Source organism: Oncorhynchus kisutch, linkage group LG23 (assembly GCF_002021735.2).
Source record: "Oncorhynchus kisutch isolate 150728-3 linkage group LG23, Okis_V2, whole genome shotgun sequence".
Classification (NCBI taxonomy): Eukaryota; Metazoa; Chordata; class Actinopteri; order Salmoniformes; family Salmonidae; genus Oncorhynchus; species Oncorhynchus kisutch.
In genome coordinates, this window is record NC_034196.2 from 3,678,423 (window position 1) to 3,706,313 (window position 27,891).

At 41.9% G+C, this 27,891-nt stretch overlaps 3 protein-coding genes across 4 annotated transcripts; 2 read left to right on the plus strand and 1 right to left on the minus strand.

Annotated features, from left to right (window-relative positions):
* Positions 1 to 890: 890 nt before the first annotated feature.
* On the plus strand, positions 891 to 11,023 carry rasgef1bb (RasGEF domain family, member 1Bb). The gene is made up of 12 exons (XM_031802775.1): positions 891 to 1,114; positions 4,470 to 4,658; positions 5,103 to 5,225; positions 5,600 to 5,737; positions 6,992 to 7,207; positions 7,377 to 7,451; positions 8,057 to 8,146; positions 8,845 to 8,947; positions 9,077 to 9,348; positions 9,592 to 9,715; positions 10,024 to 10,096; positions 10,251 to 11,023. Exons 1-12 carry the CDS (start codon positions 1,103 to 1,105, stop codon positions 10,279 to 10,281), a joined length of 1,446 nt encoding a protein of 481 aa, XP_031658635.1. The 5' UTR covers positions 891 to 1,102; the 3' UTR covers positions 10,282 to 11,023.
* On the minus strand, positions 10,873 to 27,891 carry prdm8a (PR/SET domain 8a). Of its 2 annotated transcripts, none has more exons than XM_020458595.2 (4): positions 27,780 to 27,891; positions 13,207 to 13,404; positions 12,810 to 13,035; positions 10,873 to 12,595 (listed from the first exon to the last, which is right to left on the minus strand). In XM_020458595.2, the coding sequence occupies exons 2-4, from the start codon at positions 13,237 to 13,239 to the stop codon at positions 11,403 to 11,405; spliced, it is 1,452 nt and encodes a 483-aa protein (XP_020314184.2). In that variant the 5' UTR covers positions 13,240 to 13,404; positions 27,780 to 27,891; the 3' UTR covers positions 10,873 to 11,402. The 2 variants fall into 2 exon arrangements, with proteins under 2 accessions (XP_020314184.2, XP_020314185.2); XM_020458596.2 differs by lacking the exon at positions 27,780 to 27,891 and adding an exon at positions 13,527 to 14,207.
* On the plus strand, positions 14,462 to 23,920 carry antxr2b (ANTXR cell adhesion molecule 2b). The gene is made up of 17 exons (XM_020458149.2): positions 14,462 to 15,049; positions 15,300 to 15,371; positions 15,912 to 15,983; positions 16,145 to 16,226; positions 16,302 to 16,406; positions 16,511 to 16,579; positions 17,648 to 17,728; positions 17,819 to 17,879; positions 17,998 to 18,093; positions 18,541 to 18,610; positions 19,318 to 19,396; positions 19,579 to 19,674; positions 19,817 to 19,876; positions 19,972 to 20,067; positions 21,343 to 21,522; positions 21,628 to 21,708; positions 23,490 to 23,920. Exons 1-17 carry the CDS (start codon positions 14,925 to 14,927, stop codon positions 23,526 to 23,528), a joined length of 1,464 nt encoding a protein of 487 aa, XP_020313738.1. The 5' UTR covers positions 14,462 to 14,924; the 3' UTR covers positions 23,529 to 23,920.

Genomic DNA, 27,891 nt, shown 5'->3' on the forward strand with positions numbered 1-27,891 from the left:
TGTGTGCGTGCGTGCGTGTGTGTATGGGACTGTAATCCATAGTGTTGCCCTCCGACAGTGGCTGCAGACAGAATACTTTGCGGGGTCGTTAAGTCTAAGTTGTCTAACAGAGAAAGTCCCGATGTTGGACCCAGTCGGGTCAAAGGGGAGCCATCATGGCAGCTGCTGACTCATAACGGGAGACTACAGGACTTACTGGAAGGTCTGTGAGTCAGATAGTCACCGCTCCCCATATTTCCCTGTCCCCACCCTCTCTCCCCTCTTTACCCTCCTCTCCCTCAGCCAGTCTCTCCTCTGATCTCACACAGCGGTCCGTCTGTAATCTCACTTAGACAATAACACACCAACACCACCCAATAAGAATGTTGTACACATGTTATTAGGCCATAAGGTTAACAACACAATGTGGTAAAAATGAACAATGCGATGAGAGTTGGTGTTATGTTGGTACCACCGTGCCATGGCGTTAGGTTTACACAGGTAAATAGTAATGCATTCGATGGTATTACTGATATGACTGTCAAATCTAATGAGATTAGACTTATAAAACAACCAAACACCACCGTCTTGTGTGCTAAACAAAGTAAACAACCACTCTGGTTTTATTTTAAACTAACTCAACACAGTGAACAACATCTCCCTCTCCCGTCCTCTTCATTATCACATAACTCAACATCAAGCATCATCAGCAATAGAATGAAGGAGTGCCATGAGTCCTGCCTGGGTTTCAGCTGAGTGGTTAGAGAGGGGTGTGTGGGTGGAAGTTCAAGCTAAGTGTTTATGGCAGGCAGGAGTCGGTCCGCTAGCTTGTGCTGTCAGTGTGTGTGTTGGGCAGTGTGTGCCTGTGTACATACGTGTGTGTGTTTGTGTTTGTGTGTCAGTCCGCTTGCGCTGCCACTCTGTGAGGGAAGCAGTGGGCCCCTGTGCCCTAGCACCGTGGGAGGAATCCAATCTAAAAGACTCCACCAGGGCCCTGGCCAAGCTCAAGCCTAGCTGGAAGCCTTCCCCAGCGAGCAGCGTTGTCAGGTGGCTGGCGTGGGTGTGGGTGCAGTATAATGAGAGAATGTAGCCTATAGGCGTCGCAGGCGTTGGATATTCCTGCATGGACAATGATGTGAGTAAGACTATGATTGAGAGGGGTATGTACTGCTGTAAATGAATACCACCCACAACCTGGGGTGCCCACTCTCTATTCTCTGTATATCATCAAATACTGTTTATGTAATATGACTGTTACATAAGAGAACACCCACTGTTCACGGAAGTGCATCACTGGTACTAAAACACCTGTAGCTATCAGGAAACATGAATGCATGTTTGTTTCTGAAGTTCCATTCATGAACTTTCATTGGCCATGGTACATATTGCTCATTTGGCATTTTAATTGATTTATGTCCAATTGCTCTACCTTTTTAAAAAACATTTATTACTGATACTTTAGTCAAATGAATAGGGTCTAAAAGTAGTTTAGAAATGGTTAATTAATAGTTTATATAGAGTTTATACTTTTATTATAAATTGTTACTAATAATCAGTTACACTTGTCGAAATTGTGAGATTGTCGCTTGGTCCCAACATGTGTTTTAATTGCATATGACTGTACAGTTTTTTAAATTCTTACTTTAATGTATTTTGAAATATAAAAACTGCAAAGTTTGCAATGTTTTCTCCTAATTTAGACATACGTTTCACACAGTCTGTTGTACCACCGCCGTTGGAGTGCAAGCATCCTGGCCATATGCCTTTCCACACTTTCTCCAGCAAATTAGATTTTCCTTTTCCCTCTTCACAAAATATTATCATGGAACAGTATGATCCAATGTCATTCAAAGACAATCGATGGATGGAAAACTGACCAATGAGATTGCTCTAATATTTTGATTTTTCAGGTCCTTCCCTGTGATTGGCTTACTTCCATGAAGAAGTATCCGCCTCTAAGCCTCTTATAGGCTGTGTTTCGCGGCTTTCTGAAAGTCATTTGAATACGGCTGGTCGTGGTCGCGGTTTCTAATGACTTCTCATTCAAAGGATCGTGCAGACACAATGGATGGACTTTACGAATAGGAATTTCATGTTCCGAAAACACTGATCGTTATTATTTGTGTGCATTTTGCACTTATTTCCAAGGATATTTTTTTGAAGGATTTTTGTCTTTCATCTGCTTTTATTTTCCAAAAACGTGGAATCTTTTTTATTAGATACAAATAGTGTTTATACTGTTACAATTCGATTTTTTTTCCCAGTTGGGGTAAGTTGATCACAATACAGATGTAGGATCTTAATTTGATCACTCTTTTTTGTTTCTGTGAATTTGTAGTGTATTCATTGTTTATAACGGCTTCTAAAGTTTGTAATTTCCACTTTAAAATGCCCTAACGAAAATTGTAAAAATGTTCATGAATTATAATCCACATAATAATTCACATTTCCTGTTGCAGCAGGATTATGTTCCTGCTGTAGCGAACTGTATGTTAAGATCTGTATGTTCACTGTGAGCCTGATTATTTGTAACAAGGAAACATTCTGGGAATGTGAAACGTTCAAAACAAAAGTGTTATGTAATGCATTTGACCTATAAATGACAGGGCTTCGAGGGTTGCGCTTTGAGTGAAGGCAAAAACAATTTAATGACGGCAGATCTTAACCTTTACTTAATGATGACAGATCTTAACTTTTACCAACAACAAAATATTTCCATAATCACCTTTAGCAATCCCAGACACTCATATCGGATAGAATTTAATGTGATGTGAAACTTTAAATAGACCTTAACTGTGTTATTGTTTTTGCTCTAGTCTGCACCATGGTCTATATAACTACTTGTCTGGCATGCATTAGCCTTCATTACTCACCAGTGTTATGACTGAGTGGGGTTCAACCCAGCAGAGTTCTATTCTCATAATAAGAGTGCATGAGTCAAGAGTAATAAACTGTGCCAGGGGGTGTGGGTTGGGCTGTGTTTACCCTGTCTGGGCTACAGTTAGATGGTTACAGTAGACTGGGGAACAGACAAACAGGGTGGGATATGTGTGGGAATGAGATTTCTTAGAAACAACACCCATCTTATTTTATGACCGTATTTGCTTCTCTATCAGATGTTCAGTTCTTTTTTTTCTAGGTTATGGAACAGGCAAAACAGGGTGGGACATGAGGTTTATTATTCCTTCTGTCTTATAAACAGCATCCACCCTTATATATCCAAGATGGATACAGCATAGTATAGCTGTTTTATTTCATAACTCTGGTATAGTTGCTTCTCTATCAGATAGATGAGGTTCTTATATGTTTCCACTTAACCCTTATGATCCATTTTCATCCCCCCCGTCAGGCTGTGGTGTAGTGTCAGCCTGTTGGTCAGTCAGAGAATGTCACTTTCATTCAAATGTAGAAGGCTTTAGTAGGCCCGAGCTTTACTGAGGGGGGGGGGGGGGTACATGTTGTAGTAATGCTGGTTGGTGATTGCTTGAAAACATCTATCTCGGGGTAGATCATCAGCTCCTGTTGTAGCAGGTCACCATCATTAATGCGGCCTCTCTGTCTGTCCAGACTAAAGAATAAAGTGGCATAAACAGGCTTATACCAGCATGTAGTAGAATCAGCAGTAGTAAGGACATGAGACAGTGGCATAGTCAGGCTTATACCAGCATGTAGTAGAATCAGCAGTAGTAAGGACATGAGACAGTGGCATAAACAGGCTTATACCAGCATGTAGTAGAATCAGCAGTAGTAAGGACATGAGACAGTGGCATAAACAGGCTTATACCAGAATGTAGTAGAATCAGCAGTAGTAAGGACATGAGACAGTGGCATAAACAGGCTTATACCAGCATGTAGTAGAATCAGCAGTAGTAAGGACATGAGACAGTGGCATAAACAGGCTTATACCAGCATGTAGTAGAATCAGCAGTAGTAAGGACATGAGACAGTGGCATAGTCAGGCTTATACCAGAATGTAGTAGAATCAGCAGTAGTAAGGACATGAGACAGAGGCATAGTCAGGCTTATACCAGCATGTAGTAGAATCAGCAGTAGTAAGGACATGAGACAGTGGCATAGTCAGGCTTATACCAGAATGTAGTAGAATCAGCAGTAGTAAGGACATGAGACAGAGGCATAGTCAGGCTTATACCAGAATGTAGTAGAATCAGCAGTAGTAAGGACATGAGACAGTGGCATAGTCAGGCTTATACCAGCATGGAATCAGCAGTAGTGGGTTAACACCATTAGGGTAACTTATCACACACTGCCAGTAGTTATTACATAAATTATTCCATTAAAAAATATATATATTTTCTCCCTGTTACACACACTTAAACACAAGTGTGCACATGCGCGCACACACACACACTCTCTCTTTCTTGGGGGAAATAACATTCAGTTGAAACCATGAAAAATAAAGTGTTTAGTTATGAGTTTAAGGGAAGAACAAAGATTTGACATAGTTTTTACATTTCCAATCTCTTTACCAGGTCAATATGCCTCCTACGACACCATACGCTGGCAAGTTCAGCCCTTACAACAACGACAATCTCCACAAATACCACCAGCCCATGGAAGCGAGCTACGGGGACATGTGCTACCATGACAACAGTCTTGTTTCAGGCTCCCTGGAGGCCCTAATACAACACTTAGTTCCCACAGTAGACTACTACCCTGACGTGAGTCTTATCTCTAGTCCAACAAAAACATAAACAATGGAATCATACAAACATTTTTGGGGTTATGAAAGGGGAAGACAATTAAGCTCATAAGGCTTAAGTGCTATATTCTTCAAGAACAAATGTGTATACTGTACAGTGGACTACTACTCTGACGTATGTTGTTATCTCTGGTCCAACATGCTCTCTCAGGGGGACTCTAATGACAACAGAAAAAACATAAACAAGGCAGTAATACAAACTGTTATGCCAAATAGGCTACGGTTATATTTCGGGTTGTGTACTTTGTCCATGCGTTATATTCTTGAAGAACAAATGGGTAGACTCACTCAGAATGTATCATTAACTGAAATGACCATTGAACAGTGGGAAATGTGCCATATCGTGTTGGGTTGACGACAACATGAGTTGATGTTAACTATCTTTTTTTTTGTTCTCCATCAGAGGTCGTACGTCTTCACCTTCCTGCTGAGTTCCCGCCTCTTCCTCAACCCGTATGAGCTCATGTCTCGGGTGTGTCACCTGTGTGTGGAGCAGCATAGATCTGGAGACCTGCTGCTTGATAAGGTAGCTAACACACACACATACAAACAGAGATGCACCCACCCACCCATCCACACACACACACAAACAGAGACGCACCCACACACACACACACAGATGCACTCACCCTCCCACCCACACACACACACACACACACACAAACAGAGATGCACACACACACACACAAACAGAGATGCACCCACCCCCCCACACACACACAGACACAAACAGAGATGCACACACACACACACACACACACACAAACAGAGATGCACACACACACACACAAACAGAGATGTACCCACACACACACACACTAGTTCTAAACAACCATGAGTGGACATCCCCTCTTTACAGTCTGTCTAACCCTGGCATGTCTTTCTCCTTGCTGTCTTTAGATCAGAATACGAGACGTCGCTCCGAAGATCGTGCAGCTGCTGACAGAGTGGACGGAGACATTTCCCTATGACTTCAGAGATGAGAGGATGATGCGCTGCCTGAAAGAGATGAGCCATCATCTGGCCAGAGGAGATGAGGTCAGTACCCTTAGTACCCTCGACATGGCACCAGACATTTCATTTGACCAACTATGGTTGCGTTTGACATCAGACACCTTTATTTATCACATATTGAGCTACTGAGTTCATGTTGCCTTGTGCTGTTAGTCTTTTCATTAGGTGTGTTATTATGTTCACTCGTCGTTATAATATGTGTTGCCTGTTAGATGGCTCATATGTTTTATATCGGCGTGGATGGCGTAGGAGGTGAGAATACACACCCACAACAAATTCACAAGTTGCAGACTTCGATAATGAACTCAGCGCCCTCCTCGTTATATCAGCACAGACACAAATATACATTGATATGGGTTTCTCTCTCTCTTGATGTTTTCTAATATCAGTACTTAAAAAGATTGTTTCCGATCTTTTTAATGGGGCGGCAGCCTAGTGGTTAGAGCATTGGACTAGTAACCGAAAGGTTGCAGGTTCAAATCCCCGAGCTGACAAGGTACAAAATCTGTCATTCTGCCCCTGAACAGGCAGTTAACCCACTGTTCCTAGGCCATCATTGAAAATAAGAATTTGTTCTTAACTGACTTGCCTAGTAAAATAAAGGTAAAAAAAAAATCCATTTTCAGAAAGGTGAATGTAAAACGTAAATGAGCTTTTATTGTTTAAAATAAATTATGAAAGTCAGTGGTGTGTTTTTTCACTATCCAATCATGGCATGTTCAATGACATCAATGTATTTGTTTAAAATCTATCACTTGATGGTTTCATTTCAGATAGACAAATAATCATGTTTTTTTCTAAATGCTATATATCCCCCTCACTCACTCGCAGAGAAATAAGTAACGAGTATCAAATAACTAGCATTTTCAAATGATACATTTGTGACCTCAATATTTAAAATGAGTAGTATGAGATTTTGGAGGTGAAACATTTGCCATTTTAGTCATTTAGCAGATGCTGTTATGCAGAGCGACTTACAGTTAGTGCATCCATCTTAAGATCGCTAGGTGAGACAACCACAGATCACAGTCAAATATACAGGACATGAACATAAACAATGGATATATAGCATTTTGCACACAAAAATAACATTTTCATACACATCTAAAATCTATAAATAGTTATATTTTACACACACATGAAGGTACCCATAAGCAATCATTTCTGATGGAGAAAAAAAACCTGTGAAAAATGTGTGGATATAGCATTTTGGAAATAAACTATTCACTTGTATACAATGCATAGATTGATCTCTGGCTCGATGTTGTTTTACATCAGTACTCGTGGAGGGCCATGCAGCAGATGACTCAGCGGTTAATCCGAAGGTTGGCGGCCCTGGGTCAGTATGAGGAGGCTATCGCCACACTCAATGCCTCCGCAGCCGAGAGACCCGCTGCTCTGAAGACCAAACAGCACAACGGACAAAGGAGTGACGTACTGAGCATCAGTGACGATGCTTTTATTCTCGCCCAGCAGCTCACGCACATTGAACTGGTGAGGAGAGCACATACTGTAGACCGTACTGTATACTGTATTCATAATATGTTGGTGTTCAGAGAAGTTCAAACTGAATGGCCAGTTTGTTTACTGTTGATTTAGAACTACCTGTGATCGATCAATTAAAGTACCGTACTGTTAGAAATTCTTACGTTTCCAATTCTAGGACAGATTGAGTTTTATCGGACCAGAAGAGTTCATCCAAGCCTTTGGTGTAAAAGATCCCCTGGACAACCATAAGGTAGGCCACATAACATTGTCCACTACCTTCCACATAACATTGTCCACTACCTTCCACCAAACATTGTCCACTACCTTCCACATAACATTGTCCACTACCTTCCACATAACATTGTCCACTACCTTCCACATAACATTGTCCACTACCTTCCACATAACATTGTCCACTACCTTCCACATAACATTGTCCACTACCTTCCACATAACATTGTCCACTACCTTCCACATAACATTGTCCACTACCTGCCACATAACATTGTCCACTACCTTCCACATAACATTGTCCACTACCTTCCACATAACATTGTCCACTACCTTCCACATAACATTGTCCACTACCTGCCACATAACATTGTCCACTACCTTCCACATAACATTGTCCACTACCTTCCACATAACATTGTCCACTACCTGCCACATAACATTGTCCACTACCTTCCACATAACATTGTCCACTACCTGCCACATAACATTGTCCACTACCTTCCACATAACATTGTCCACTACCTTCCACATAACATTGTCCACTACCTTATATATCCATCATGGATATCATACTAGACAATCATTTATTAAAGTAACCTTGACCTGTCTTTCCCCTCAGAGTTTCTTAGAAAACGCAAGACCACTAACCTGGAGGCCTATGTAGCTTGGTTCAACAGACTCAGCTACCTGGTGGCCACTGAAATCTGTATGGTGAGTGCTCTCCTTCTTTCTCACTTTCTGTCTCCCGCTTTCTCTCTCTGTCTCTCTCTCCCCGCCTACTGTAATTCTCTCCCCGTCTACTGTAATTCTCTCTCCGTCGACCTTATTTCTCTCTCTCTCCGTCTACTGTAATTCTCTCCCCGTCTACTGTAATTCTCTCCCCGTCTACTGTAATTCTCTCCCCGTCTACTGTAATTCTCTCCCCGTCTACTGTAATTCTCTCCCCGTCTACTGTAATTCTCTCCCCGTCTACTGTCTCTCTCTCCCCGTCTACTGTAATTCTCTCCCCGTCTACTGTAATTCTCTCCCCGTCTACTGTAATTCTCTCCCCATCTACTGTAATTCTCTCCCCGTCTACTGTAATTCTCTCCCCGTCTACTGTAATTCTCTCCCCGTCTACTGTAATTCTCTCCCCGTCTACTGTAATTCTCTCCCCGTCTACTGTCTCTCTCTCCCCGTCTACTGTAATTCTCTCCCCGTCTACTGTAATTCTCTCCCCGTCTACTGTAATTCTCTCCCCGTCTACTGTAATTCTCTCCCCATCTACTGTAATTCTCTCCCCGTCTACTGTAATTCTCTCCCCGTCTACTGTAATTCTCTCCCCGTCTACTGTAATTCTCTCTCCCTTGTTTCTGTTATCCTTTCCTTCTCACACATTTCCAATGGTTTTGTGTTTTTCTTCCTTCCAGCCAGTAAAGAAGAAGCATAGAGCTCGGGCCTTGGAGTTCTTCATAGACGTGGCCAGAGAGTGTTTCAACATCGGCAACTTCAACTCCCTCATGGCCATCATCAGTAAGTTACAATACAGGGCTCTAGAATGGTTTTCTTCTTTTTCAATTCTACAATAGAATGCTTAGAATTGGAATTTCAGTTCGTTTGAAATGAAATTGATCCCTAACCCCTGCTCTCCTCTCTCCACAGCCGGGATGAACATGAGTCCTGTGTCTCGGCTGAAGAAGACCTGGAGCAAAGTCAACACAGACAAGTTTGACATACTGGAGCACCAAATGGACCCCTCCAGTAACTTCAGCAACTACCGTACTGCCCTGCGAGGAGCCACCCAGAGATCCATCACAGCACACAGCAACCAGGAGAAGATAGTCATTCCATTCTTCAGCCTTCTCATCAAGGACATCTACTTCCTCAATGAAGGATGTGCCAGCCGGCTATCCAACGGTCATGTCAACTTTGAAGTGAGTCTGAGTAATGTACAGTACACGCATTATTGCTAATCATGACAAGACTATTACTGTATGAACTGGTTTCCCTCGACCAAGAAGCATGTTCAGTGGTGAATCTCCATTGCAATAGCTTTTTAGACTAGAACAACCTGGGTCGAAGAAATTGGCCTTTAGTGTTTAAGTAGCAGGTGAAAAACACATGGTTGTCGATTTATTTTTAATTTCAATGAATTTTCATTTCCTGTTTCTCTATAGAAACTGTGGGATTTGGCGAAGCAGGTCAGTGAGTTCCTAGTGTGGCGCCAGGTGACGTGTCCCTTCGAGAGAGACAGGAAGATTCTCCAGTACCTCGTCACCACGCCAGTCTTCACCGAGGATGGTGAGTGTTGTCCACAGATATATTACATTTAACGTGTCAATTATTTAGAACTGTACGAAATGTGCAGCGCCTGTGGTCTAATGGTACCCACACGTGACCCTGACTGTTTGCACGTGTGTACTCCCCACTGTTGTCCACAGTTCCTGTTGTATCTCCTCCCTTTCAGATTCTGTACTGTCTAAGTAAAGGATACAGAATATGAACGGTTGATGAAAGTCCACTCTCCTATGAAAAACCTACTATAATCAGTACTGTATCTTATAGCATTGGCTTCGGGGATAGTCATGTTTTTTTTGTCTCTTCTGCAGAGCTGCATTTGGCCTCCTATGAGAGCGAAGGTCCTGAGAACCACATGGAGAAGGACAGTCGCAGGTCTCTCAGGTGTGTAACTTGACTTCATTTTTTTACCTAACTTTACACTTGGATTCTGAACCTTTATTTAACTAGGCAAGTCGGTTCCTGGTGTGGATTTTGCGCTCATACATGGTGCACTGGTTGTATTTCAAAGCATTGTATTATGTGTCCTATGTTGCAGGTCATCCCTTTTGCATAGAGAGCATCGGTGAGTGACGGTCATGAGTGGGACACTGGTCTGGGTGATTATTTTAACCCAGCTAAAGAGGCTCATGGTCGACGGGCACTCGAAAGAGCAGAGAAAGATGGGAGAAAGAGAAAGGATGCCTCCCTCTATGGCTGAAGAACTGAAGATCTTGCCTCTCGCACCGTACATTGACAGATGATTCATTTGTAACGTGTCTACCCACACAGTATTTACAGTTCTTATTTTATACCAATGGGTCGTAATGGTTATGGATCATTTTCTATGCTCTTCTGAAGCAGTCTTTCTATAGTGTAAATGAGCTTGTTGCTGGTTGGCTTGCTCCGTCTTCTTAGAATGTAATCTATTTCTTTTCTGTTATTGTTCTTAATAAATAGTGTGTTTTGCATATGTTAGGAATGAATTACTTAACATGTATGTGATGAATCTTTAAAGATACAAAAAACAAAACCTCAAAAATCATCTCATCTTTGGTGAAAGGAATATGAACATGACTGAATACCCAGCGGTGAATAGTTAACGCTATTTTTTTGTCCATTTTGTCATGCGTTGGTTTACCTTACAGCTATTACTTTTTATTAATGTTTTATGTTAGTTCTTTTTTTACTCTTTCTTTTTTTATTGTGTATATTTGTTTATTGTTTGCCCATCCCAATGTGCTACTTATCAGGGTACTCTACGTTAAGTTCTTATGTGAAATAAGAGGTATATTTTTTATTTGAGAAGAAAATAAAGAACATTTAAGGGTGTTTTTGTTTGTTTGTTCTGTCCCTCTAAATGTCTCTGTAGTGCCATCTAGTGTTCACAACTAAGCTTACAATCAAGTCACATCCACACCGAAAATATTGTAATATTGTAAAAAATAATAATAATTTATTGTAAAAGAATAAGAAAATAAATAACATACAAAAAATGTCACATTTGACTGAATTGAGAGGAAAATCTAAACTTTCTAAGGGGGAAAATGATGCTTTGCATGTAAGCAGACTCATTCATGTTTCAAATAAAATGTCATTGCATTGTTAATGTACATTATAATAATTACATAATAGTTATTTAATGTGTTGAATTAGTTCCCCATTAGTATCTTTATCAATATGAATATTATACCTTACTAATGATCTGAACTCATGTATGAGAGGTCAAGTGACGTGCAAGGTGATGACGTTGTCTGAAGACCTCGCTGCAGATGGAACACTTGAGCCTCTCTTCCCTCTCCCTGTGCTGCTGTTGTTTCACCCCACACGCAGATCCTGTGGCATCAAGCGCCCTCTTGTGGTGAGACCTCATATGCTGCACCAGGTCTGAAGTCAGGCGGAAGGAAATGTTGCATTTGGCACACCAGTTCTGAGCCGGCAGGCAGAGGGGCGAGAGTCGTGAGACGGAAGGGGACAGGAGTACCGGGGAGGGGGGGATCGGAACCTGCAGGGGTCTCCCTGGGGTCCAGGGCCAGAGAGCTGCTGGGCTATAGAGAGGGTGCCTCTGTTTCAAAACACCCTGGACCAGCACAGGTCTGTGGAGGGCAGTAGAGGGAGTGGTAATGGAGATTTTAGCCCTCTCAGGCCGGGGGGTAGTCTGGGGAAGTGGAACAGAGCGTGGGGGCTGGGAGAACGCACTTCTCCTGTTCTCCGAGACAGAGACTTGATTGAAGGCAGAGGTGACAGGAGGAGAGTCAGTGGAGGTTTCCTCAGAGCGGGATGGAGATCGAGACAGAGTGTCTTTCAGAGTCTTCTTCTTTGAGTCACTCTGCTCCACTGCTGAGCCACTTCCGGGCTGAATGCTCTGGTTCTGTGGGTTGGATCTAATGTCTTCTGGCCCTGAGGTCTTCAGTTGTGGTTTTAGTTGAGCGGTTCTGTCTTTAGTAAAGGTGCTCCTTATTATATTGGTGGGCAGGTGACAGGTGACTGGGCTAGGTTGTTGGTTCATGTTCAAAGTACAGTAACCTCTCTCCAGTGGTTCCTGCTTTATGACTCGCGGCTGTGGGCCATTCCAACTCTCCTCCGTGTGTTTCCTTTTGAGGGCGCTCCCTGCCCACCTGGTACCAGACAAGCCTGTCTTATTACTGTTATTCTCCATATCCCTGGCTAGATTGTGGAAGTTTGTTGCAGGTTTTCCATCCTGTGGACTTGTTTCTGGATGGCTCCGTTTGAAGGCAGGAACGGGAAGGGAGTCAGGTTTCACATGGTTGGTGTTGTCTTGACCAGGTTTGGTGGTGTGGCTGTTTGGTTGTCTCTGTGTGCAAAGGAATCTCCAATGTGCCAGGAAGGGGAACTCAGACTCAAAGCCCTGGTTGCAGTTTGTACATGTGTATGGACCAGCACCTGGTTATAAAGATGAATATGGATTAATATCACATTATTCTGCCAATATTGCGTGACATAAACCTTTGCCAATACTCTTTGAATTTTACAAACATATTGAGGAAATCTAGTTTTAATGTTTAATATTCAATTGGAGTCAATAGTTAAATCATAAAAATGGCTATGAATAATATATATCTATATATTGTAATACACATTCATAGAGTATGTATACCTTTGCTTTGCATCTGCAGTGGGTTCAGTAGAAGAAGCTTGGCAAGGTCTTTCCCATACCACACCAAAAGCTCCTCATCCGTCTGGATCGTCCTGAGGGCTCTAAAGAACAGTTGTCCGTTCTTCACATAGGCCTCTAGGTTCTGTTCCTCGCTGCTCCGGGCTGACTGGACGAGCCGCAGCCACATCGGGCCGTCAGTGGGCATTTTGTGCGCTGAGGTGTCCACCTGTGTAGCCAAACAGAAACCGGTCTTACAAAAACATGTCAAGCACAGCATTTTGCCAACTGAAAGTTTCGATGCAATTTTAGACATTTATTCGGGCATGAGAACCTGCCCCCAGCCAATCGTTTGGAACACAATCGTTTAGGGCGCATGGATTTCAGTGCATGTTCTCACCCTTAAAATGTATGGTGCTGATCTTCTGTCCATAGACTTGAGAGCGATGAAGGCGATGCTGTCATAAACAGAGGTGTGATTCAGCTCACATGGTCCAAAAACTGCGTGTTCGGGAACGTCGCAGGTGGTGTGGACGCGGGTAAAAATGTCAGTTATCCATCGTTGCGCAATTTGCGCCGCCCTCGCCTCCAGGATCTCCTGAGAACCAGATAACATCCGAATTCATATCATTAGGCTGACAATTAAGAATAAATCATTTGTTTGAATAATGACCGCCAAAAACGTGTGTAAAAACGCTCTAAATCCAAAACAATACTTACCATTGCAAACAGCTGACTGGTGGTAAGATCTGCGCTTCTCTTATTTGCACTATCCCTGCTTGTATTATACAGTGTATTGTGCCTTGTAGATGCCCACCAATACATGCCATGGGGCTGGTCGACTGGAGGAGCTGGTTTTATAGTCTAATCTAATCTGCACAACGAGATTTGACAATTCTCCGCCCCTCCTTTATCCTCTTGTTAGATGGGTGACATTAATGATCTCGGACAATCAGAAAGTGTCGGTGCATGGATGGACAGTCTAAAGAGGTCATGGGTATCAGGGGCCAGACAGTGCATGTACAGTAGAAGCCAATTTCAATTGGATATTGAATTCATGACATTTGGTAAATAGGGACAAAATATAGTGGATTTAGGTGACGGCGGGTCATGTTCTGGTGTGCAAGCATGCCCCGCGGCCACACGATAAACGCGAGTGTGTGTCGAGTAAATGGAGTGATGCACTTTTCTGTATCCTCCTCGGGCGACAGATAAACCTTGGCTCATTGATGGGTTTACAGTGCTGGAATTCACTCCACACAGTAGCCTATTGAGCAAATTCCACATTTTTTTGTCACGTCCACAATGACAAGGATACCAGAATCTGTCGAATTTAAGTTTTCAAACAAAACAATATTTTTTATTCCAGTCTGCTTAATTAAAAGTCAAATCCACGTTTTTCTATGGTTTTGGCTATAATTCATTGTATGTCAAACCCCAATAAAGTTTGGTTGTCGAACTGAAATAGTATACATATTCATATTTAACAACATATTGTGTCACCTGCTGTCTCCCCGCCCACTGTGCTGGTGGTGTAGTTACAGGGATTCCCAGACTCGGTCCTCGCGTCCCCCCCTATGTGCACATTTTGGTTTTGCCCTAGCACTGCACAGCTGATTCAATAATCAAAGCTTGTCGATGAGTTGGTTATTTGAATCAATTGTGTAACGCTAGAGCTCAAACCAAAACGTGCGCGCAGGAGGGAAGGGTCCAGGAAGAGTTTGGGAACCTCCGTGAGACTAGGGTGCAATAGGGTTCAAAGGCGCGCTTGTTCGACTCTATTGCGCATGCCCACTTCAGATGAAACGGTACTGTCACAGTATCAGCCGTAATTCTCTAAAGAGACACGCCCCAAATCATTTTATTCTCTCAATTCAGAAAATTAAATAGGTTACCCACAAGTGGCAAGGACGATACATAGTATTTACAAAGACACACAGTAACATGCCGCGTAAATGTGATGTTAGTTTATTTTCGATTTTATCGTTGGAAAATCAGGAATCAGTCTCGAGTCCCGTTTCATCCAGACGAAGAAAGCGCATGTGAGGTAGTCTACTCTAGTCAGTGGTACAGTACGATGTGCAAACTCAATGAGGAAATCTTTTTTTTATCAAGGCAATGATCATCAACGAACAGTGGACTGCACTCCTGCTTACCTTTCTTATAGGCCTAAACACATTCTTTTGTAATACCGAAGAGGCATCTTGCCATGGAGCTTTTGATATTTATTTTGTTTTAGACAGGTAAGTAACGTTATAGCCTACAGACTAAATGCAAGATGTAATTGATATGGTAACGTAACTTGAATCAAAACGATTCTATAGAATCTATCAGGTGTCAAATTGCACTAGTCAAGCGTTTTCTTATCACGCTTTGTATGTAAAATACTCCTGTAAATAGAATTTAAATGACTCGAGTTCTATTTCAGTCTGTCTAGTCCTTGTAAGGGATTGTTTGGTTCTGGTTCAGGGAGTGTTTCTGACTGCTTTACAGGTCTGGGAGTGTGCATGATAACTGGGGAGAGATCTATGAGTTTGTGGAGCAGCTCACCAACCGCTTTGTGAGGTAAGTGAATAAAGTCATACTCTCAGGTTCTAAGCTCTGTGTACAAGGTGAAATGAGCAACTTGTCTTGAACACTATACATCACTGTTCATCAATACTATGGCTAACTTTACAATCTGAATCATGAAACAGAAGAATGGGCCCCTTTTAGTCAAATAATGATTTACCAAGGACATGATATTTACACAGTGAGGAATCAAGTTAGTAGTTAACACACTCATGTGAAAGTGTGGCAATCCTTTTCAAGCAGTAGCCAATAGTCATTTGATCAAATGGAGCTCCACCGAACACTTGGATACAGTTTGTGGGATTATTTTAACTTAATAGTGGGGTACTAAATTTAACTCCAGAACAGTTGTCTGAAACAGCTGGTTGTGGTAACAACTGTGCATAATTGTAATTTAGGAGAGAAAAGGGTTAGCTCCAAAGGGTGTAGGGAGGGATAAGTTGGCCTACTGTAAGTGAAGTCTTTTAAATCCAAAATGACCAGTAACTTGTTGGTGTTTGATCCCATTCCTTGGTGTCTTTCGGTTTGTTTTAGCCCTAGGATGAGAGTTTCCTACGTAGTTTTCTCATCTAAAGCAGAGGTGATTCTACCACTAACTGGAGACAGGTACAGACACACACACTCTCTCACTTGTCACAGTACTAAGCATCTCTCTCTCTCTTTCTTTCTCTCCTCTCTTTCTCCCTCCTCTCTCTCTTTCTCTCTCTCACACACTCACACACACATCAGGCAATTAACATAATTTCTCAGATAGAATCTCTTTGTAGATATGAAATAGATGAAGGCTTGAAAAAGTTAAGCAAAATCAGACCGGCTGGTGAAACATACATGCACGAAGGCATGAAGTCGGTAAGCATTTTCTATTGGAATCTATTCTATATTTTTGTTGTTGTTGGACATTATAACATGGCTTCCCCTATGTAGGCCTCAGAGCAGATGAAGGCCCAGGTCACACGGTCATCCAGTATTATCATAGCTCTGACTGATGGGAAACTGGAAGTCTATCCTTATGAACTGACCGTAAAGGAGGTAATACCATTATACCAAACAGTGATGAGTAACAAAATACTACTTGCTGGAAGTGCTTTGACCTCTGACTGGTACACAGCTATTTTCCTCTCTCTTTGTTGAAGGCAAACACCGCCAGGGAGTTTGGTGCTCGGGTGTACTGTGTTGGTGTGAAAGACTTTGATGAGAGCCAGGTGAGTGTTTTTAGGGATCTGTTTCGTGCAGTGCTCTCGCCTTTCTATCAATTGAAGGCTGCATAAGCACACGTGAAATGCACACACTGTAATACACTATTTTGTTTACATTGAAATCTCTGAACACTGCCAAAGTGAATCCATACTGGAGCTACTGATGGGTACCATAAAATTGGAAGAAAAATGAGCGTACCTGTTTTATGACTTGATCGTCTGCCTGTCTTAGAGAGCGTTAGCAGTCTGGACAGGAAGTTTAGTTGTACTCTAATCATCTAATTGGATCGTGCCAGCCTGCTTCCTCTTATGGTTACATTACATTAGATCAGCCTTTGAAACCAGACCGGGGAAACATCAACAGAGGGAGAAAAAGGCTGTCTTGTAGATGGACAGAAAACAGAGGGAGAGAGTAGTGTTCAGACAATGTGGAAGAGAGAGTGTTGTACGTAGATGTACAGAAAACCGAGAGAGTAGTGTTCAGACAATGTGGAAGAGAGAGTGTTGTACGTAGATGTACAGAAAACAGAGAGAGTAGTGTTCAGACAATGTGGAAGAGAGTGTTGTACGTAGATGTACAGAAAACAGAGAGTAGTGTTCAGACAATGTGGGAGAGAGAGTGTTGTACGTAGATGTACAGAAAACAGAGAGAGTAGTGTTCAGACAATGTGGAAGAGAGAGTGTTGTACGTAGATGTACAGAAAACAGAGAGAGTAGTGTTCAGACAATGTGGGAGAGAGAGTGTTGTACGTAGATGTACAGAAAACAGAGAGAGTAGTGTTCAGACAATGTGGGAGAGAGAGTGTTGTACGTAGATGTACAGAAAACAGAGAGAGTAGTGTTCAGACAATGTGGGAGAGAGAGTGTTGTACGTAGATGTACAGAAAACAGAGAGAGTAGTGTTCAGACAATGTGGGAGAGAGAGTGCTATGTTGTACGTAGATGTACAGAAAACAGAGAGAGAGAGTAGTGTTCAGACAATGTGGGAGAGAGAGTGCTATGTTGTACGTAGATGTGGGAAGACAATCTTTCCGATGTTGTGTGATATCATATGCTTTCCTCTTGTACCCACAGCTTGTTGACATTGCAGACAGCAAAGACCAAGTGTTCCCAGTGCTGGCTGGATTTCGTGCACTCAAAAGCATTGTGAATTCGGTCAGAATAATTACATACAACAATACCTAGAAATAAACGTTAAGACACATACCTTGTCATTAACGTTATCATTATTTCTATTTTTCACAGATTTTGAAGCAGTCCTGCACAGAAATATTCAGGATAGAGCCCACTAGTGTTTGCGTAAATGGTACGTTGCAAAGCTCGAGTTTGTTGATATACCGATACCAATACTATTATTGGGTAACACTGTTATTTGTTTGTGCCTGAAAATCATCCTGACTTTATGCCCCTCTATAAAATTGTAGAATCTTTCAACATCGTCCTGAGAGGATATGACTTTACCCGTGGCAGGAGCCAGGATGGAGTGATCTGCGTTCTCACTGTCAACCAGAAGACATACAGTTAGTATACCCCAAGCTCCATAATGCATCACATTCTGCATTCCAACATTGACACACCTACCTACTGTAAGACTGCAGATTGACAATAACCCCCCCATAGCGCGTGTTCATACTACATTCATTCCTGTTTACCAGATGCCACCGTTGTTTTGTAGCTGTACACCCAACAGTGCACTTCAATCCTGTTGCTCAGGATGCTAGTCTACTAAATGTCCCCATGAAGTAACCACGCTAATGAAGTACTGAGGGCTTGGAGTGAATGTTGTGTTTCAGAGAGAACAGAACAGTGTCTTATTTAGTAGGGTCAGGGAACATTAGGCAGCTAGCGGAGTACATGGAGCTGGTATCTGTCTTATTGCTTAATATAGAACACAACACACAAAGTCTCTTCACTGAGAGGGCATTGAGCTCACCCAGTGCGCTCTCTCTCTCTCCCCTCCCCCCCAGATGAGAGGCCCAATGTGGTGCAGGATGGCTATTTGTTGTGTCCAGCACCAGTGCTGCATGAAGTCGGACAGTAAGTGCTGCACTCAGTTCTCTCCTCTTCGAACTTCCTCTATCCATAAATGGCCAGTGAGCTACTGAGCGCGCGCAGTTGGTCAGATCAAAGGAATGTCATGCTGTTGGTTGGTTGCCGTGAGAGCTGAACCACACAGCAACCCAGACTCTCCACAGTCAGCGACTACACACACTTCCATTCAGGGTGGCTAGTGGGTTCGACGGGTAACAGGTGTTCATCGCTTTATAAAAGCAAAGGAAACAACTTCAAATGATATAAAAATATAATGAAAGCCTGGTGGTAACTGGAGAATGGCAGCTGTTCATCCCTAATCCATTACGGGACTGCCTGGTTTCTTCATAAAATGTGACCGAATAGGCTGAACCGATGTGTAGTGGTGAGACACACCAAACAGCTTAGAGGAAGATATGATATGTTAGACTTTGTGACCCTGTGTTTGTTTTTACCCTGTCCACCAGCATGCCTATTTGCTGTGGCACAGTGCCTTGGCATTTCAAGAGTTGGTCTGCCAGACCGATACTTAAATGAAGTTTGACCTACTTTGTTAGTATCTCTCTCTCTCGCCCTCCCTCTTTCTGTCTCTCTCACACACCGACACCACACACACCGACACCACACACACACACACACAGACACACACACACACACACATGCGCGAAGCAATAATATAGAATTGTGCTGGATTTTCTTTTCCCTCACGATAGATCGATAGATGTGCTGATCAGCTTGAACAACGGACAGTCCTACATCTCAAGCCCATTCACTATCTACGCTACAACTTGTGTGAGTATCGGTGTCACAGGTCACACCAACACTCAGAACAAAACGGCCTCATTCTACTTACATAGAGTCCACCAAAGTCTAGTCTGAGGAAGTCTGTGATATAGCGTTAGATATGAAGTCGCACATCATCTGATAAAGTCTGTTTCGTGGGCTGCTTTGTTTTACATTGTCTCCTGTTACAGTCTGATGGGACAGTGGTGCTGGTCCTGATCTTAGTTCTACTCCTGCTGCTGGCTCTGCCTCTGCTGTGGTGGTTCTGGCCGCTCTGCTGCACTATTGTGAGTCCTCCAGGACCGACTGTATTTTCCGGTAGTAAGGCAGGGAGAGAGTATGAGTTAATACAGTTGTAGATTGAGATGTCAGTACATAGTAATTCATTGTTGTATAACTGCTGACTGTTTTCTACTGTACATGCTACAGGTGATCAAGGACCCCCCTCCCCGTCGCCCCCCTCCTCCTCTCCCGCCTCCTCCAGTACCTGTGAGTGCTTAGATTCTATGTTCTTAGAAGTGCCAAGTGTTCGTCACACCATTGTAGAGTAACTTTAACGCCCCAAACTCCCTCCTCCACTACAGGAACCAGAGGTGGACCCTCTACCCAAGAGGAAGTGGCCCATGGTGGATGCATCATACTATGGGGGAAGAGGTATCGGAGGAATGAAACGCATGGAGGTACAGTTGAAGTTGGAAGTTTACATACACCATAGCAACATACATTTAAACTCAGTTTTTCCACAATTCCTGACATTTAACCCTAGTAAAAATTCCATCTTAGGTCACCACTTTATTTTAAGAATGTGAAATGTCAGAATAATAGTAGAGAATGATTTATTTCAACTTTTATTTCTTTCATCACATTCCCAGTGGGTCAGAAGTTTACATACACTCAATTAGTATTTGGTAGCATTGCCTTGAAATGGTTTAACTTGGGTCGAACGTTTTGGGTAGCCTTCAACAAGCTTCCCACAAAAATGTGGGTGAATTTTGGCCCATTCCTCCTGACAGAGCTGTTGTAACTTAGTAATTTTTGTTGGCCTCCATGCTCGCACACGCTTTTTCAGTTCTGCCCACAATTTTTTTTATAGGATTGAGGCCAGGGCTTTGTGATGGCCACTCCAATACCTTGACTTTGTTGTCCATAAGCCATTTTGCCACAACTTTGGAAGTATGCTTGGGGTAATTGTCTATTTGGAAGACCCATTTGCGACCAAGCTTTAACTTCCTGATGTCTTGAGATGTTGCTTCAATATATCCACATAATTTTCCTCCCTCATGATGCCATCTATTTTGTGAAGTGCACCAGTACCTCCTGCAGCAAAGCACCACCACAACATGATGCTGCCATCCCCGTGCTTCAAGGTTGGGATGGTGTTCTTTGGCTTGCAAACCTCCCTTTTCCTCCAAACAAAGATTATACTTGCGTACTATTGTTTGTACAGATGAACGTGGTACCTTCAGGTGTTTGGAAATTGCTCCGAAGGATGAACCAGCCTTGTGGAGGTCTACATTTTTTTTTCTAAGGTCTTGGCTGATTTGTTTTGATTTTCCCATGATGTCAAGCAAAGAGGCACAGAGTTTGAAGGTAGGCCTTGAAATACAGCCACAGGTACACCTCCAATTGACTCAAATGATTTAAATTAGCCTATCAGAAGCTTCTAAAGCCATGACATTATTTTCTGGACTTTTCCAAGCTGTTTAAAGTCAGTCAACTTAGTGTACGTCAACTTCTGACCCACTGGAATTGTGATACAGTGTATGTCTGAATGAGTATTACCCCATTGAACTATAATAAATGTTTCTATTTGGGCTGTACTATATCTTGACAGCAAACTGCGTCACTTTATTTTGAGTGGTGTTAGTTACTCTAAAGTTCTGAATGGTTATGTTGTGCTAAATGAATATAAACTGTATAAAATGTGAAATAACCTGCTGTAAACTGTGTCTTAGGTTCGTTGGGGTGAGAAAGGCTCCACAGAGGAAGGTGCACGGCTCGAGAAAGCCAAGAATGCGGTGGTCACAATGGTGGAGGAGGAGGTGGAAGAACCGATCATTAGAAAACCAATGCCTCAGAGACCACCCCCTACTTATCACACCCCAGAACAGTCCAAATGGTACACACCCATCAAGGTAAGTCACCATGCTTTCAGAGCCACATTGACAATGGCTGTCAGTAACTGGTTTTGTATATTAAACCAACAGGTTGACTCTTATCATCGTTTGTTTTGTTGTTAGGGGCGTTTTGATGCGCTGGTGCCGTTACTCAGGCGACAGTATGATCGAGTTGCTGTCCTGAGACCAACAGCACAGGACAGGGTAAGGCACCCCCTTGTATAATGTACTCAATCAGTTTACTTTCTGAATTGTTTTCGTAAATTGACTGAAAATGGAATTGACCCTAACCCCGATTGCAACAAACTCATGAACAAAGAAAGAAAGGGAGAAAGAGACATACTTAACTATCTCTCTTCTGCTTAGTCAATGCTGCCCAGTTCACACGTTAGTAACTTTGTCTAGCTCATTAGTGGTCCAAGCAGACAGGCTCATCAGCGGAGAGGGGATGAGGGGCAGTAAGGGAGAGGCAGGACATGACAGGTCAGTTACCACTCTGTCCACTGAGAGGAGGTGACAGCTTTAGCCATTAACTGTCCCCCCATACCCATATGGGATGGGGGATGGAGGGATCTTATAGATGAGTGATGGTACTTTAGCCATTAACTGTCCCCCCCCATACCCATATGGGATGGGGGATGGAGAGATCCTATAGATGAGTGATGAAGAGAGTAGGGATGGATGTCTATGTTTGTGAGACTCTGACCCCCTAATGCCTATTAGCACCATTATTCTCTGTGAGGCCTCTGGCATGTCACAGCTCACTACAAGATAACGAGCAGAGCAGGGCTGGACGTAAACGAGGATTGGGGGGGCAGAGGGATGGAACAAACGAGGGACAGCGTATGACCTCTGTCCTCTTAACCTCCCTGTCTGTCACACTGTGTTTGTGTACTCTGTCACACTGTGTTGGTGTACTGCACTACACGTTCATTAAGACGCTGGACTGGGCGTACATTGCCCTCTCATTAACAGAGGTGGGTGAGGCTGGCCATGATCTTTTTACTGAGAAAGGTGGGGGTGGGTACCCTCTGTAATTGGTGTTAATGTGAATTTACTGTTGTAAATTGCTGTACTGAATTTTCTATTTCTTGGATAAATTGTCAATATAGCCTATGAATCAAGGCATAGGTACACAATTGTCTGCTGTTTTAAGCAAACACTCCCTAAAACGTATTTGATGATATATTAGCTGTGATTTCTGGTGGATGGTTTTAGGGGGGCTGGTACCTGCTCTTATCTGACTGGGCTCATGATGGTGGCTCCCTTCTTGACAGAATGGGAGTGGCTGTCTGTTCAGCCAGTAATGCTCTTACGCTTGATTAGTTTGATTGGCTAATAATGATGTCGTGACAACTCACCGACCCATTCGCCATCTCCTCCTTACCCATTACAGTCAAAGCCGGCTGCCTCAATTGAGTTCAATTATGATCAATTATTGTAAATGTCAACTCTATGCAGTGTTGTCAAAACAATTTCCATGCTATGTCATGTATATAGGGACTCCATTTATGAGCTCATTTTGTATCTGATGTACCTCATTTATCTGAGATACATAAATCCATATATGGTGGAGACTAATGGGTACATACCCTACCAGTATAATATTGAGGAGAGCTGGTTTGACATGGTTGCTTGTTCTAATCTTCATACCAGTGGAGAGCAGGTCTGAGCAGTCTGCACCGTCTACGGAAGAGGCAAGCTGTGAGGCATGAACAATTTAATACCATGTACCATTGTTCATGAGAATTAGGCTGATATGGAGGTGGGGGTGGGGAGATGTTACAACTGTAATGAAATACAGTATATGTTAGGGAAGGTCTATCCTGTATATTTTCAGATAAATCTAGAATAAGGTAGATACATTTAAGTCTAACTGGTCGCTATTTGTACAAGAGAATGTGTTCTCAATAACTTACCTCTTAAAGTAAAAGGTTTAAATGGAATAAGTCAATAATACAGGAACTGCCTTTTGTTTTGTTCAGGGGCGCTGCATGAATTTCACCCGAGTTCCCAGTCATTAGGTCAAACAGTAATCTCTGGACTATGAGGCTATGGAGAGAACAGGGCTATGGACCACATGCCTAAACATCATCAATGTGCCGCTCTTTGGACTTAGTGTTTGTTTTTATGTCAGATTTATTTATCCAGGTTTGTCTTTGGATAAAACAAACGTATTCGGCAGCATTCAATAATGTTAGCTTGCTTACTTGCTATACAATCCTCATGTCACGGTTTCATTTAATTTAATTTATGTGTAACCATAGATCAAAGAACATGTGGTAAGAGGATAACTGTGTTATTGAGTGCCTTCTTGTGTCTTTTCTTATCAAGAATGAAGTGTATTTTGCTTCTTTTTTATTTAAGCTCTGTTGTTCCAGATGTGGTGTTGTAAATAAATACTTTTTAAAAATTCTGTGGAAAGTTTGAGGGTTTCACTTTCAACAAAAACTACAGGCTAATCTAATTTGTTAAACAATGTGATTATATTACATTGTTTATCTAATCCCCTGACCTAATGGTTATTATACATTAAAACATTTTTTTTTTTCAAGAGAGAATGTATTTAGAATGTATTTATTTTTCTAGAGATTTTTAGGGGGAAAGACTAAATAAGACAATTATAATTTGATACATTGTTTATTTGACTATCATAAAATGATCAAGACAACTATGGACAAAATCCTATGCCAAAACCAAAATAATTGATTTTACATGATGTAGCTACATTTGCACATTTTAATATTAAACAGTACCCCTACATTTTCTTATAGGCTGAATCGATATATTTTCATCAGCTACTTTGTATTGACATTTTCGCCATCATTACAGTCTATGCTATGATTCATTTGCCTATCTGGGTCATTTCCATAATTTATCATTTTCATATGGGCCACAAAAAAAGTTTTTCATCAGATATTTGGACCCAGCGGTCTTTAACTGCTGTTCATGAACTCCTAGTTTATTCAGGCAGTTTCTGAAGTGCAGAGAGGGGTTCTTTGGGCACGTGTCACAGGGCTAATTGTAATTGTAATTTTTGTGTAATTTCCTATAGCTCGGTGGTAATTTCAGCACGGAAATCCGCCAGGGAGGTGGGAGAGCAATGGCAGAAGTAATACTTGATTCTGTTGGCCCCGAGTGAAGATCGTGGAATACTAAAACATACGAATGGAGCTATTGTAAAAGGGCTACAGTTGTAAATCAAGATAAGCCTCGGAATGATAATGCACCATTCCTTGTTGCAGTACGATTCATGAGAAAGGATGTTTTTTTGGGAAACACATTTGCGGAAGTGTAATGTTGTGATTTTCGGAGTAGGGTACCGGTATCACATGGATATGGAGGCTTCATAGTTTAACATGAACATGTCAAGAATAGTTGATTTATGTCGCTTAACCCGCACTGTGAATGGAAACGAAGGGAGAAAGACTAATGAAGAAGTTCTCCTGGCCTGTATAAAGCTGGGATATATGAGATATGGGGTGCGAGATTATGTACAAAAGCCACTTACTTCAATGTCAGAAATGTAAAACGTTTGGCCATGTTTGAATCAGTGAGGATGCACAGTGTTGCAATTATTCCTGTAGTGCCCTGTTAGGGTGGAGGAGGTCAAAGTAGGAACGATCAGGGCTGTTGAGGTGTCCTATGCAGAAGCTGTGAAAATTGTCAAAGCAGCGAGCAGATGATGAAGCTATGGCAGTGGATGATGTCCAACAGTCTGTGGATGTCAGTCATTTGAGAGATCCTGAAATACTAATTCTGAAGGTTGATTTTGTTTTGTTTATTGTGCAAGTGATTAATTGTACAGGACAAACGAACAAAACATCTAAGAAATTGGAAATTGTGAAAGCGGCTAAAAGGTTCTGGGATCTCCTGGATTTCACGGCAGAAGCTTTGTAGAATACTGTCTGAAGATGCTTCCACCTCTCAGGCCCCAGAGCCTGTGTAAGGATCTGAGTACATTTGACCAAGTGAAGGAGTACCTTGACTTTTGTTTCATTTGAATTATTAACATATTTTTGCTGTTGTTAAAGTATCTCAGTTTTACCCTCACCCAGTAGGTGGCGGCAATACACCTTTTTGGATGTAGTCTGCCAATAAAACGTTTCAAGAAGAAGCCGAGCATTTTTTGTTTTGATAATGGACTAGCTAGCATGAGCTGCTGGCTTAGCCAGCTGAGCATAGTGTAGTAGTGACATTAATGTATATTTTGAACTAAAAGCTTGCTAGATCACAAAGTAAGGACTATGTACTGTTGATGACACCTCGTAGCCATCGATAGCATGCAACAAAAGGACATTTTATCTCTGCATTCTAGCATGAAAGCTATCGGCAGCTAGCATGAAAGCTATCGGCAGCTAGCATGCGTGGCTAAATTTCAAGTTCGATTTCGTGTTATGAGAGGAATGCATATGTTTTGATCAATCACTTAGATCTGATTTGATCCAATAAACTAGCTATTACACAAAGCATGTTGACTTGCTAATTGTATTAGTCATAGTTTCAGATCCTCTTGTTAGTCTTTGCTATTGTTACAGTTCCCAGTTTTGGGACGGGTGCAGCAGAAAATAGTTCATGTAACACAGGATAAATTCTGAAACAGGAGAACATGGCTTCTCTTTCAAAGGTTCTCAAGTATTTTATTCAACATTCTCTCAAGTGAAAACTGTCTTTTCATCGTATTTGAATGTTTTCTTCAAAGTGTATTTAATAATGTCTCATAAATCCCTGACATATTAGTTCATTCACATATCAAACATACATCAATTTACACATAAAAAATATTACATTCTAAATCCTCAAATTCTTTACATTTATACCCAAAACACATTTACTCTTAACTTTAATTCACCTGTTTAGGTTATAATTATGTAATGTAAACTCACCCCATTCCATACAAATGTGCGCAACCTCAACATTCAAACGAGGCTGCAAAGAAAACTCCTGGGACTGTAGCGACTGTGTTGACGTCAAAATCTGGGGTGTGAACTAGGTTTCTATTCAAGCGTTGATCGACATGGTAATGGCTCTATAGTATTGGAGAAAAGTTGAAAAAAACTGCCCCTCCGTTACATCTTGACGTGTCATGTCATAACGTACAGCACGCATAAAGCAACTATTTCTGTCTTACAATCTCTCTCCACCAGGTGTAGCACTTCTCTCATCCTTTAAAAACAAGAAATGGACAGTGACAAGGGGGGATACCTAGTCATTTTTTTCGTCATCATTGCATGCGATCATCATTCTCAAAGCCGCTGTTTACTTCTAAGATCACTTTAGCACCGCCCTAAAAAACAGATTCAAATTCGGCACAAACCTTCAAATAGGTATGTAATGACACATTATATAAACTCTTTATAGTGTTTTATTTACATTTTAGAGCCGATAAGGTGATAAGTTGGACAGATTGAATGAAAAAAAAGCAATTTTCCCACACGACATCGCTCCTTCTCACTATCACGCATTAGTTTCGCTTCCCCGACCCGCCATTTTTTTTAAAGACCCGACGGGACTCATTGCCTGCTTGAATTATGCAGAAACGGGCAGCGTTTAGGTCATGCAATTGTAGTTGATTCAGTTGGAAAGGGGAGAAATTGTGCTTTACAATGGTATTGACATTACAGTTGATCTGGAAGTATTACGTTTTTTGGGGCGCTAAAATATGGGCTATTGTAGGACCAAGGCGATGTACGAGTTTACGTTAGTTGACTGTTCCCCACTATGGCCCCATAGGAGACTCCAAAACATGAAAGCCTTTAAAGACTGGTATAACTCAATAGAAGTTTACTTTATACCTATGCAAAAAAAAAAATACATTCACCCAGTGTAAGGGCTAATAGAAAGACAAGACTATTTCAACAGACATGAATGGTAATTATTGGAAAATGTTTGAACAAGCTAGCATAGCGCTAACCGAAGCTAGCAACAAACTGACCGGAGCTAGCAAACGGCTAACCGCAGCTAGCCAAATGCTAACCGCTTTTCTAACATTTAAAGTACAACAATTAAAGTTCTTAAACATCACAGTTACAACATTAAATTCTCTAAACCCTTAATATATTATCAGGAGTGACTTTTACATTTTTTTTCAGGAATTCGTTGTTTTCGAGAACAAAGGGATGCACCGCCATAATTTCCTTTTACACTAGACATGCGTTTTCTGTCTAGTACCAAGTTATACAATTACTATATTGTTCAAAACCATTACATTCACTTCAACAGGCAAGTCACAAAACAATATTGTGGTATTCAGTGTATTTTTGCACTTTACTGACCTGTAACACAGGATAACGTTACTTCCCTTTCAAAGGTTCTCTCAATTATAACACACAGGTGCAGAATCGCATATCATCCCAGTGCGAAGCAAACATGTCTCACTGCCCCCTA

Bases quoted from the DNA above. Each gene is read 5' to 3' on its own strand.
- rasgef1bb (XM_031802775.1), top strand. The intron at 8,147-8,844 runs GTGAGTGCTCTC...TCTTCCTTCCAG, and splicing joins TGGCCACTGAAATCTGTATG to CCAGTAAAGAAGAAGCATAG. The intron at 10,097-10,250 runs GTGTGTAACTTG...CCTATGTTGCAG, and splicing joins GACAGTCGCAGGTCTCTCAG to GTCATCCCTTTTGCATAGAG.
- prdm8a (XM_020458596.2), bottom strand. From the start codon at position 13,631: ATGTATTGGTGGGCATCTACAAGGCACAATACACTGTATAATACAAGC. The intron at 13,405-13,526 runs GTAAGTATTGTT...TCTGGTTCTCAG, and splicing joins CCAGTCAGCTGTTTGCAATG to GAGATCCTGGAGGCGAGGGC. The intron at 12,596-12,809 runs GTATACATACTC...CTTTATAACCAG, and splicing joins ACTGCAGATGCAAAGCAAAG to GTGCTGGTCCATACACATGT.
- antxr2b (XM_020458149.2), top strand. From the start codon at position 14,925: ATGATCATCAACGAACAGTGGACTGCACTCCTGCTTACCTTTCTTATA. The intron at 16,227-16,301 runs GTAAGCATTTTC...TCCCCTATGTAG, and splicing joins TGCACGAAGGCATGAAGTCG to GCCTCAGAGCAGATGAAGGC. The intron at 16,407-16,510 runs GTAATACCATTA...TCTTTGTTGAAG, and splicing joins ATGAACTGACCGTAAAGGAG to GCAAACACCGCCAGGGAGTT.